At 37.3% G+C, this 11,784-nt stretch overlaps 1 protein-coding gene across 1 annotated transcript in view; it reads left to right on the top strand.

Annotated features, from left to right (window-relative positions):
- LOC109208918 (serine/threonine-protein phosphatase 6 regulatory subunit 3) overlaps positions 1 to 10,637 on the top strand; it is a 17,722-nt gene extending 7,085 nt beyond the window's left edge. Inside the window, exons 12-19 of the mRNA XM_019372078.1 lie at positions 1,444 to 1,547; positions 1,659 to 1,824; positions 1,980 to 2,102; positions 4,503 to 4,585; positions 5,739 to 5,880; positions 6,793 to 6,822; positions 9,381 to 9,451; positions 9,540 to 10,637. Of these exons, the coding sequence (XP_019227623.1) occupies positions 1,444 to 1,547; positions 1,659 to 1,824; positions 1,980 to 2,102; positions 4,503 to 4,585; positions 5,739 to 5,880; positions 6,793 to 6,822; positions 9,381 to 9,451; positions 9,540 to 10,170 (1,350 nt within the window). The 3' untranslated portion in view covers positions 10,171 to 10,637. The remainder of the gene's footprint in view (positions 1 to 1,443; positions 1,548 to 1,658; positions 1,825 to 1,979; positions 2,103 to 4,502; positions 4,586 to 5,738; positions 5,881 to 6,792; positions 6,823 to 9,380; positions 9,452 to 9,539) is intronic.

The following is an 11,784-nucleotide window of genomic DNA, read 5'->3' as shown; positions in this document are numbered from 1 at the left end:
TGTCCACTGCACACGCTAAACTTTCTTAAGGGTTCCCCCCGTAACCCCCCCCCCCCCCCCAAACCCTCCTTCTAACGACTTATGCGTTTTGTTATCATTTCCAATCGGATGATCCATTAATCCAACTAGTGGAGGATTATAAATGGATCAATTTTTTTTGATTCCCCACCCCCCACCCCCCCACCCCACCCCAACACCTAAGGCTATTCTGAAGTAGAAATACTGCACCTTTTTTTCTGACATAGCATGGAGTGATTATACTCTCTTAGAATGCGTGAGATGCATTAGAAAAAAACACTCTCATGGCCGGGGAACTCCATTTTTGGTCGATCAAGCTCCACTACACTTTTCGTGCACTCTATCTACCACTTTTCCTCGATTTTATGAAAAATCCTTCTCTTTTATCTCAGTAAAAGTTCCTTATTTGAGCCATAGCAAACGAATCTTTTACAGATCCCATCAGGAAAAACTTTGCAGACCGTCTTAGCAACATTCACTCGCTTCACCGGTCATAGAAACAACCCCACACATACCTGGCCTTTTATATGATGCTTTTAGAAGAGATCTTTATTGCTCCAAAAATAAGTTGCAAGAATAAGTGCTAGGATTTTTTTTTTTTATTTTTGGGTTTTTAGTGATTAATCAGTTTTTTCCTGCATGTGATTTGTTGATTTGAGAGGTGAAAGTTGAGGTTTTTGTGTTTTGAAATGGAGAAGATGAAAGTGTAGCAAAAAACAGGAAAACAAAGAGAAAAAAGGAAAACAAAAAGGGAGAAAGTTACATGTGGCAGCACGTGTATTACACCCCGATTTTCTCATTTGGGCATAAACCGCTCGGTGGTATGAGATACACTTCGATCAAGGATTAGAGGTAATAGGACCCCCACAAAGTTTATGTCTGTAGTTGGCAAATGAGGGCTAGTTTGGGAGTTAATTATGTGTTATCCCTAACCTTTTCTTTTGATAAACAAGCCCTTCATATCTATCTATGTCGTACAACACTATCAATACTTTTATGGTCCACTTGGTTTCAAAGAAAATGTGATATTGTCCTTCATGTTTTGTTTTAGCAATCAATTTTCAGGGATTTAGAATTTTGCAGATGAATGTTTAACTTGCACATTAAAGTAGCCGCAATTTTACGTGCGTGTTGTTTTGCTAAGTCTGTCAGTATTGTCTTTATAGTGTCTCTCTCTCTCTCTCTCTCTCTCTCTATATATATATATATATATATATATATACTCTTAAGTCTCTAGTGTTTCGGTTATGCTATTGCTTACATATATGACATAGACTAAACTACTAGAGTCTTGTTTTTCTTCTGTCTAAACAACAAACGAGAAGAAGCAACCCCGCTCCATTTGTCCTGTGTTTAAAGTTACGCTGGGTGATATATAGGGCTTTAATTCCTCAAGTTTTGATTTCAAACAACTGGGAATTTCAGATTATAGAGTTTGTTTCAGTCTTGGTGAGTGTTAGCAGTGAAGCTGCTGAAAAGGAGTTGATCTGTCTTGGTGCTGTTAAACGCATCCTAGAATTGTTTTTCGAGTAAGTTTTCCTTAGAATTACTATGTTACTATATTGTCAATAACCTTCTGATTCCTGTTACTTGGTATTGAGTCTAGGCATCTGTTTTTTGTTACTTGATACTGAATCTAGGTATCCGTACAACAACTTTTTGCATCATCATGTTGAAACAATAATAGTATCGTGCTTGGAGAGCAAGAATGTTCAATTTGTTGAACATCTTCTTAGTGACTGCAATCTTGTCGGGAAAATTCTCAAGGCAGAGAAGAACTCCACGCTTGCTGCTGATCCAACCAAGGTAGTATAATCAAACTTCTAGGTGTTTCAACTAATTCTTAGCATGTTTAGTATAGAGTTCGTAATTTTTACTTCCCTATTTTGTTATTCTTCTCCTAAATTTTGGGCTCTATACATTGAAGCATTCAGTCATTGGGTTTTTTAACGTGGATGCAGCCAACAGCCTCTGTTGAAGGGAGATCCCCACCCAGGATTGGAAATATTGGGCATGTAACACGAATAGCTAACAAACTTGTCCAACTAAGGAACAAGAATAATGGCATACAGTTGCGTCTGCAGGTGTTTGAGATCTCTGGTTTTATGTGTTATCACTTCTTTATATTTGTCATGTAATTCTTCCAATTTGATCCAGTGTTACCAAAGGCTCATTTGAGGCGCGCTTAAGCCCTGAAGCTCAAAAAGCTCAGGATATGCGCTTCGCCTCACTCAGGCTGCAGTTAGGTGTAGGCAAGACACTAAGACGTGCGCCTCATTTCCCATAAGTTCTATCTTGAATAGAGCAGTACAAACCAACAAATATGATTGGCAAAAGGATATATTAATTGTTAAGGAATCATTATGAATTAAATTGTTACTTATTTCTTGCATTATATATATATATATATATATATATATATATGTATATATATAAATTTTTTCCTTTGTTGCCGCCCACACTTTAATTGCGCTTTTTGCTTGAAGCCCCAGTAGACTTGAAGCGCATTTTAATGCTTTTCGCGTTTGACAACACGGATTTGATCCTTCTATCCTGTTTTACTGTGCTATTCCGCCACACATGAAATAGAGATGTTTGCGCTTGGAGTAGCTGATTTTTGCTTTTTGATAAATAGAGATTTCTCAAAGTCCATTTGGGCAGTTGCTAATACTGATTTTTCTTTTATAGTGGTATAATGTCTTTCATTAATAATCAGTACCAAGATGGTACTAAAAAGGTTACATGAGCTGGACTTGTCCAGATTACATGATAAAAGACTCATTAAGTGGATGTGTTGCATCTTTGTTAGTGGGGCAATCAGATGAAGTAATAAGAAGCATGACACTATTGTTTCATAAAATGAAAAAAAGAAGCATGACACTATTGAATATGGATAGAGGGAGTGATAGAGTTTTAACAAGTGACTTCTCTAACTTTGCTGGGTCTTTTATTTGTTTTTTGTTGGTCATCCCTAAAGTTGCTCTACTCATACTACCTGGTAGTGTATAAATGTTAAATCAACTACTCCTCAGTCGCGAACTAGTTGGGTTTGATTGTATGAATCCTCAGTATTCATTCTGCTTTTTTCGATTTGTTCCAATACTAACTTACTAAGTAATGTCTTAAGGAAAATTAGGGGTTCTGTAAATCCTGCATGCACATTGACATGAAAGTTTATATTCAGACGAAAAGAGTCCTGACAAGTACCAAACCTAATGTGAGTGTAACAACAATTAAGTTTTAACTCCAACTAGTTGGTATCACTCATATGAATCTTTTATTCATTCTGAGAGAGTGCCTGTCTTTAGAAACAACTGTGTGTATATATATATATATATATATATATGATTTTAGGTCTACCTCCTCTTTTAGCGCCTTCAATCATCATAGTGCTGCACCTAGATTGCAGTACATATGGAGGTTTACAGACAATACAATGAAACCATCTTAGACAGCTTCCTCTGATTTTATCTTCTGTGTGTGCTATTTTCACTCTGTGGTCATATGAGATCTTTTCCAATCTTGTATGGCCACGCATCCATCTTATGATTTGTATATTTATGACATTCATGTTGTGAGCCTACCATTCAATCTCATATAAACATTTGTGTTCTCATAAGCATTTTATAAAGTTTCCTCCCGCTTTGCCATGTAACTTTCTATCACATAACACTTCTGTAGTGTTCCTCCATTTCAATCATCATGTTTTAATTAGCATATCACATTCTCATTGTCACACCTTTTCCTAGAAGGCTGAGCGTAGATTTATAAATTGTTTGCATTTGGCACTACATACTCCTGGTGGTGTATCGATGTTGCTAGGAGAAGTTTGACCAACTGTATGCTGTATAATGAATTTATTAGGAGAAGTTCTCTGGATGCTTATAGTTAAATGTTGAAGAGCAATCCTTTTTTTGTGTTATTTTAGCTTACCTACACAATTGTTTCTCATACCTAGTCATATTCTTAACAAAGCTTCTTTTCTGCATTTCAACCAAATTCTCTGTAAAAGAGGCACAGAGATGAACATATTATTGGCACAATGGTGAACACATTATTATGGATATGTGTAACATATTACCTTCACTTATTTAGTCTATACTTAATAAGAAATTACATTGTCCTTTGATGGAGTGATTTTCAATTGACCTTTAGGAGAAAGTATACTTAAAATCTTTTGAGGATTTCCTGGGTTCCTTGAGGTTAATTTCAAAATGTCTCTCATTATCTAGAAAATTTACCTACTTCTGTCAAGTTTTTCTCTTCTATTTGATTGGGTTCATTTAATGCAATCACACTTTAGTGATTTGATATGGTCAAATTTCCTATCCGCATTAGTATGAGATGTCATTATTGATTGCCCCAGACGTGTATTAAGTAGGAGCCGTTTGCAGTTCCTTTCTGTCATTAACTTCTGCGAATTCTGTTGTCAAAAAATTATCTTTTGCAAATTCCGTGTGCTAAATGCAAGTATCTTTTTGCAGGAGAATAGTGAATGGGTTGATTGGCAGACAAACATCCTTCAAAAACGGAATGCTTTGGAAAATGTCTTCCAGTGGGCTTGCGGGTGAGTGTTCCTTGTTTGCCTGCTCAAAGTTATTTTTGAATAGGAAATCACTTTGTGCTGGTTAGAGCGTGTTCGCTAAAGAAAGAATATGCACCAAGGATAATGATGAAAATATGAACACACTAGTTAAATTCGTGAAACATACACCATGACTGCATCAAACCCCCCCCCCAACCCCCCCCCCCCCAACCCTTAAAAAAAAAAGAAAAAGCCAAACCACCAAATGCTACCTTCTTGTTGAGAAGGCGTAACTCAAACTCCGTGAATAAGGAAATAGTAGATTCCATATGGACTATTAGGATAATAACAACTCATGTCCAAGCTAGTTGAGTTCTCATTATTCATTTCGATCCATTTGGGCATGTAATTCAACAAGGTGAGGATTCATCGTTAATTGAGCTTACGTTGGCTGTCAGCCTGCTGCAACCCTACTTTATCTGGGTTTACACCTAGGATGTTAAGCTTGCACTAGGAGAGTTGGTTACAGCATTACCAGGATTTTGAAATATTCATAAACAGAAATTGAGCTGCCTAAATATAGGCTTCTCCTTTTGTTGGATAACATGGGTGAGGTCTCACTCACACACGCGCACACACAGAGGGACGCACGCACACACGTAAGGGTTGTGTATATACTATATTGATGAGGTTGCCTGATCTAACACAAATTCCTTGTTAGTTACTATGTATCATGTCATTTGACAGATGGTGGTTCTTGGATGTGTCTGGTTAATGTTGCATATCTGCTGTACAACCTATCATGTTATGTGATAAATTTCTGTTCTTGAACGTGTCTCATTAATGCTGCATTTATGTGTACCATAGGAGCATTTCAAGTTTTTCTGGCTGAGATTGAAGAGAGATCCATGCCCAGATTTGAGTGTATTTGACTTGGTCGTCCGTGTGAATTTTAAAAACGTTATGCCATTCTTTTCTTTTGAGTTGGCTGCAGTATTATATATGTTATGAGGAAAACTTGGTTGATGATTATGAGAGTCTTTTTCTTTCTAATGGCTAATACCTGTGTCTACCACTCATAAGTATCCTTCCTATACCAAGATACTTTTCATCTTTTTATTGGAATGGTCAGGACTGTAGTTTGATATTTTTGTTACCAGCACGGTACTAAATTTATTTCATGTAATTCTCTTAGGAGACCCACGTCACTGCATGACCGAATGAGGGACAGTGATGATGATGAATATCAAGATAGAGACTATGATGTTGCAGCTCTGGCAAATAATTTAAGCCAGGCCTTCCGATATGGAATCTATAACAATGATGAACTTGATGAGGTGCTCTTCATGCCTTAAGAAAAGACAACATGGTTGTGCATTTCTTGATCTTTCTCTGTTCTTTTAGCATGTACTGTTAAAAGGCTAGGATCCTATGTTTAGAGCTAAGAAGGTAATTGTTGACAGAATACTTGGAACACTCACTAGTAGTTGGAGAATTGATTTTCTTATTTTAGAGCAGTCCTTTCTTGGAGCTGCCTGCTATATGGGATCTCAGAGATAAAGCAAGTGAGCATAGTAATGTGCTTGATTCATATAAATGCCATACCTTTTGGCATATCTATAAATGAATTTGAGTGCAGGATTTGTGGTTTTATCTGCAAGTATCAATCACTGGGACTGTTGTTTCAGAATCCGTGGCAGCATTTTTGACTGTTATAAAGCCTCTGCTGAAAATGGTATAAGATCAACAATTCAGTATAAACGTAGTAGGGTTAGACAACAGTCCTGGAATCCATGCCAGCATGTTGTAACTGTTAAATGGTAATGAACAAAAGAGTTGATGTAGGGTAAGACAGAAATTAGTGAGCTAGAAAGATTTTTTGCCAGTTAATAGCATAGAATAGTCTTCCTGATTCTGTCATAATTAGGAGTATCAGTATTTAGGTAATCTTTCGTATTTACTAACTTATTTAATTTTAAGCTTTAAATTTACCTTATTTCAAGTACCCTAAATTTTGGAGCACTCTGTGTATTGTCCAATTCAATACAAGTTCTCTTCTTTTTTCTTACCTTTTTAAACAGTGCCAAAACAATTGGCAGCCTTGATTTTGTTTTTCTGTTTTTCCTTTTTAAACCTTTTTTTATTCAGCTTCTTTTTAATCTTTAAATATCTGATTTTTATGCACATGTTCATTAAGTATATTACCATCAGATCTATGTACTTAAGGAGGACCTTTTATTTGTGTGCAGGCTCGTGGTTCACTTGAACGGGATGATGAGGTAACTTTCGAGGTTTTATTTTAATTCTTTAGTGATTGCTCAGTTAATGAGTTAGATATACGAACTTTCTGCTACCATACTTCTATACGTGTGTGTGTGAGTGTACATGCTCTAGAAAGAGTAAAACTGTACAAGACCAACCTTCTCTCTTCCAGATCCACTTTAGCATAGCTCTCAAACTTGTTTTGGGGTCATTTTCACTTTCATCTCTTCAAGTGCGAAAGTATGAAGCATATTTTTATTCTTGGACACGAAATGGGTCTGCATATAGCGGAATATATACAGAGGATTTATTCAAACGGGTTCAACTATTTTGTTATTGAGGCATAGTTGATTGTTTCATTGATTTACTTGTTTGTCATCTAATCATTCTGCATAGGGATGTTCATTTTATATACGTTTCAGTCAATTTGTAATTCAGCCACCTCTGCTCCACTTCCAGAACGAAACTGATCTGCGTCTGCCCTTTAATGTAATGTGGCCAGCGGGAACTATCATTTAGTCAATAGCAATACTTCCAATTATCTCTGTATGAAGTCACCTATTAGCTTTTCAATATACCTACATTGCACTTAGCTTTCTGATTGCTTTAAAGAAGGTTTATTTATGCATATTTAGTTTATAATGATTTATTTATTAATTGAACGTGTCATTTGTATCCTCAAGAGGTGTAGTTTCAAGTATCTCGGGTCCGTTATCCAAGGTAACGTGGAGATCAACGAGGATGTCACGCATCGTATTGGTGTGGGATGGATGAAATGGAGGCTCGCATCCGGTGTTCTATGTGATAAAAATGTGCCGCCTAGATTTAAGGGTAAAATTTTACAGAGTGGTGGTCTGACCAACGATGCTGTATGAGGCTGAGTGTTGGCCAGTCAAGAACTCCCATGTGTAGAAGATGAGAGTAGCTAAGATGAGAGATGGATGATTGGCTATACCAGGAGAGATAAGATTAGGAATGAAGTTATTCGGGACAGAGTGGGAGTGGCCTCCGTGGAGGACAAGATGCGGGAGTCGAGGCGGAGATAGTTCGGACATGCTAAGAAGAGAAACATTGATGCTCCTGTTAAGAGGTGCGAGAGGTTGCCCATGGTGGGCTTGAGAAGAGGTCGAGGTAGGCCAAAGAAGTACTGGGGAGAATTGATTAGGCAGGACATGGCGCTCCTCCACCTTACTGAGGACATGACCCTTGATAAGAAGGTGTGAAGGTCAAAGACTAGGGTAGAAGGGTAGTAAGTAGTTGATAGTTTCTCCTTTTCTTACCTGTAGTATTAGTAACACTCATGTCCCTTCATATTCTTAGTTTTATATTACGTCGTGTTGTTTAGTTCTCTTCCGTTATCGTATTTCCTTACTATTTGGTACAACTTATTCTTTTCTCCTTCTTTTTCTTCTCTCTTCCTTTTCCTGCTTTTCCCCTTCTTCTTCTTCCCCCTCTTTTTCTTGTTCTTCTTCTTCTCACCTTCTTTGAGCCGAGGGTCTATTGGACACAACCTCTCTACCTTCACTAGGTAGAGGTAAGGTCTGCGTACACATTACCCTCCCCAAACCCCACATGTGGGAATACACTGGGTTTGCTGCTGTTGTTGTTAACGTGTCATTTGTGATGGAATGGATGAAGAGATATAATATTGCATGTACAAAATATCTAACAGAATTTCTTAACTACCTGCTATATCCACCTTGTCACATCTTATAATATTTATCTTAAAGAAATAGGCCCCGCAAAATGACTTTAACATAAACTCATATGAAGTTTTTATGCCCTTTTTATCCTTAAATTCTTAGATGGGGGCATATGGATCTTTTTAAAATTCTCATAAAGGGCATGTATACCATTCTGAATTGATGGTGGATCTTATAACCACCACTTGCATCCTTCTAGAAGTTTTAAAAGAATTTTCTTCACTTTACTGTCGCTTTTGGTAATTTCTCCTATCAATTATACTGTCATGAAGGCTTGCATGAAGCCCTCTTAAGCCTGAAGCTTAGTGATACGCAAGATGGGTGCTTCAGCTCACATAGATAACCTTTTAGTGCTGGCACCAAGGTGCTAAGGCCTATGTGTCATCACCATGGCTTTGGCTTTAAGAGGGCCATACTAGACAATGTACGTAGTTGGCCTAGTAGTAGATTAATTGCTAATAGAATGTAATGAATGGAGTTTAAGTGATTATGAATAAGAAATTAGTGAAATTTGGTATCAGTACCTAGTCACAAACTTAACACTGCATCTCAATATTTAATCAGAACATTAGATTAATTTTTGAACTTCAGCGACATGATTTTTGCTTCATATGCTTAAGTTAATTATAGTTTTTTAAGTCTTTACCAAATAATTGTTGTTTGTGTATATAGTTATTCTTTCTTTTATTATATATTTTATTTCTCCATTAGTGCTCTCTCTACTGAAACCCATTTGTGCTTTACGCTTATGTTTTATGCTTTTTGTCTGTGATAATTTAGGTTAGGATAATCAATGAAACCTCTGTGCCTGAATTCTACGGAAAACTCACTTTAGGCATTTCATTTGTATAAACTCTTCTGATCTCCTGTAGGATGTCTATTTTGATGATGAATCTGCTGAAGTTGTGATATCTTCACTTCGTTTGGGGGACGATCAGGAAAGGTGGGCAAAATATCGAGTTCAGAATTCTTTTGTCCCCCCTTACATGTATCTTTAGTATCAATCAAAATACTTTTAATTGTTTTTGCAGTGGCTCACTTTTTACAAATTCCAACTGGTTTGCTTTTGAGGATGACAGAATAGCTAATGATCAGTCTACTGGCTTGGTTACTTCTCCCTCCGCTAACACTGAAGAGACTGATGTTATTAGGCCCGGCATGAATGATGGTGCAGCTGCTGATGAAGATGATGATTTGGCAGATACCGCCACATCTAACCTGCCTGAGCCAAAACCAAATACTGATAATCCTTCACCCAGTAGTTTGTCTGAGGACTTGAATGATTCCACAGGTAATGATGCCAATAAGCCTCCTGAATGGGTTGAATGGCGAGAAAGTTCTGATACTATTAGAATTTCCAATCAAACCTCGGATTCACCTGATGTAGCTGATGTGGTTGGGCCTTCTTTACCTTATGGTGAGGTCAAAGTGGAATCAGAAGCTCTGAAGGATACTGTCCAGTCAAAAGAAAAGAACGCAAATATTTCACCCGCTAATGGGTCCACCAGTAATGTGGAAAAAGATTCTGAAGGATCACCAGGTGATACCTCACAGCCTCCAGAAACAGATGGGAGCCAAATCGCTAGCAATCTTAATTCTGGTAGTACGGAGAAGCCACCTGCTGGAACTGAGGGATTATCTAGTGGAGAAACAGAGAAGTGAAGTGCAGAACTACTGTGAATTCTTTATGTGCAGCCGTTGGGAAGCAAACCTAGCACTTCTGCCATAGAACTGGCATGTTGATGAGTCTGAGCTGTTGCTGTCAGCTGGGACTAATAGGTGGTTTTGGAGCCTGATGTACATTGCTGGGGCTTAATATTCAACTTAGCCGCAGATGATTCTTTCCTCAACTTAGGTAAAGACTGCTCTCTCTTTCTTCTCACTTGTAAAGGGTTTTAGTGCAGGCGGTTCAGTAGATCATAATTTTATTCACTATTAACACAGTTGCCTCTAGATGAGTCGAAACTGCTATAGGAGGTTGTATGCATTACACGTTGAAAGGATATTGTTTATATCTCATAGTTGTCATTTTTCTGTGTCTTAATCCGCTCTGTCGTCGCCAAATTACTTGATCATGGTCGGTGAAGTAGGTCATAGTTATCAGTTATAAGATGTTGCAATTGGCTCCACCCTTCTCTTCTACTAAAGCTTGATGTCAATTGATTTGATTCTTATGGTTCATGATCTAATACACATGCATTTGGTTTAGATTCACGTATCATATATTTTAACAATTCCCCAGAGAATGGATACCCCAATTTAAGTTCCCGCTACAAGGGATAGAGCATGTCTCGGGAAAATACCAGAAGACTTGGGTAACTAAGCATCAAAACCTTAGTCAAAAGAGCCAGAGGGGCATAAATGTAAGGTCGCAACTGCATCAAGTGTAAGACGTCAGATAATTTACGCCTGCGCGAGTGGTTCTAGAGTCGAACTCTGACGCCTTGGGGGTCGTTTGGTTTGAATACGGCTTATGCCGGGATAAGTTGTGTTGAAATTAGTTATGCTGGGGTTATTTATCCCGGTATTGTTTTTTATCCACTGTTTGGTATGTTGTTTTAAAATTGACAATTGCATAATTTTTAAGAAGAAGGTATAAGTTATCTCGGCACTAATTACCCCACCCTCTAAAAGGTTTAAGTTATCCCGGTACTAATTTTAATTCCGGGAACCAAGTAAAGTATTAAGGTGGTATTGAATTTTTATACCAGTCTTATACCTTCTTATACCTCGTACCAAACGACCCCTTAGTATTTTCTAAAAATACAATTTCATTCAACCATGGAGCATCAAGCATGAAAAGGTTCATTTAACATTAATTCCTCTATTTAAAGTAAGTTTCTTAAAACTTGGAATAAACATGTTACTTATGTCATAAGTCAGTTTGGACGTCCAATTTACATTATAAAACATAAGGTAGTCTATCTCACATAGTCAACATATCATTTGATAACTTTATAACTTAGCGGCGCAAACATATGTTTCTCCAAACATGCATAATGTCACAAAACACTTCAAGTAACCATCATCTAACCAAATTGTTGAAAGACATGCACTTTAGAGAAAGTACCATTAAAAGATTATGGGTGTGTTTGGTATGAAGGAAAATATTTTTTGAAAAATATTTCTTAAGTTTTCCATGTTAGGTTGGCTTAAATCTTTTGCAAAATATTTTCTTTCAATTGGAGGAAAATGTTTTCCCTATCAAGAGAAGGGAAAATATTTTCTAAAACTCTTTTTCAACCTTCCCCACTTCATTCTCCATCCCCACCAACC

This window comes from Nicotiana attenuata, chromosome 2 (assembly GCF_001879085.1).
Source record: "Nicotiana attenuata strain UT chromosome 2, NIATTr2, whole genome shotgun sequence".
In the NCBI taxonomy this organism is placed as follows: domain Eukaryota; kingdom Viridiplantae; phylum Streptophyta; class Magnoliopsida; order Solanales; family Solanaceae; genus Nicotiana; species Nicotiana attenuata.
This window is presented reverse-complemented; position numbering and strand designations above follow the sequence as displayed.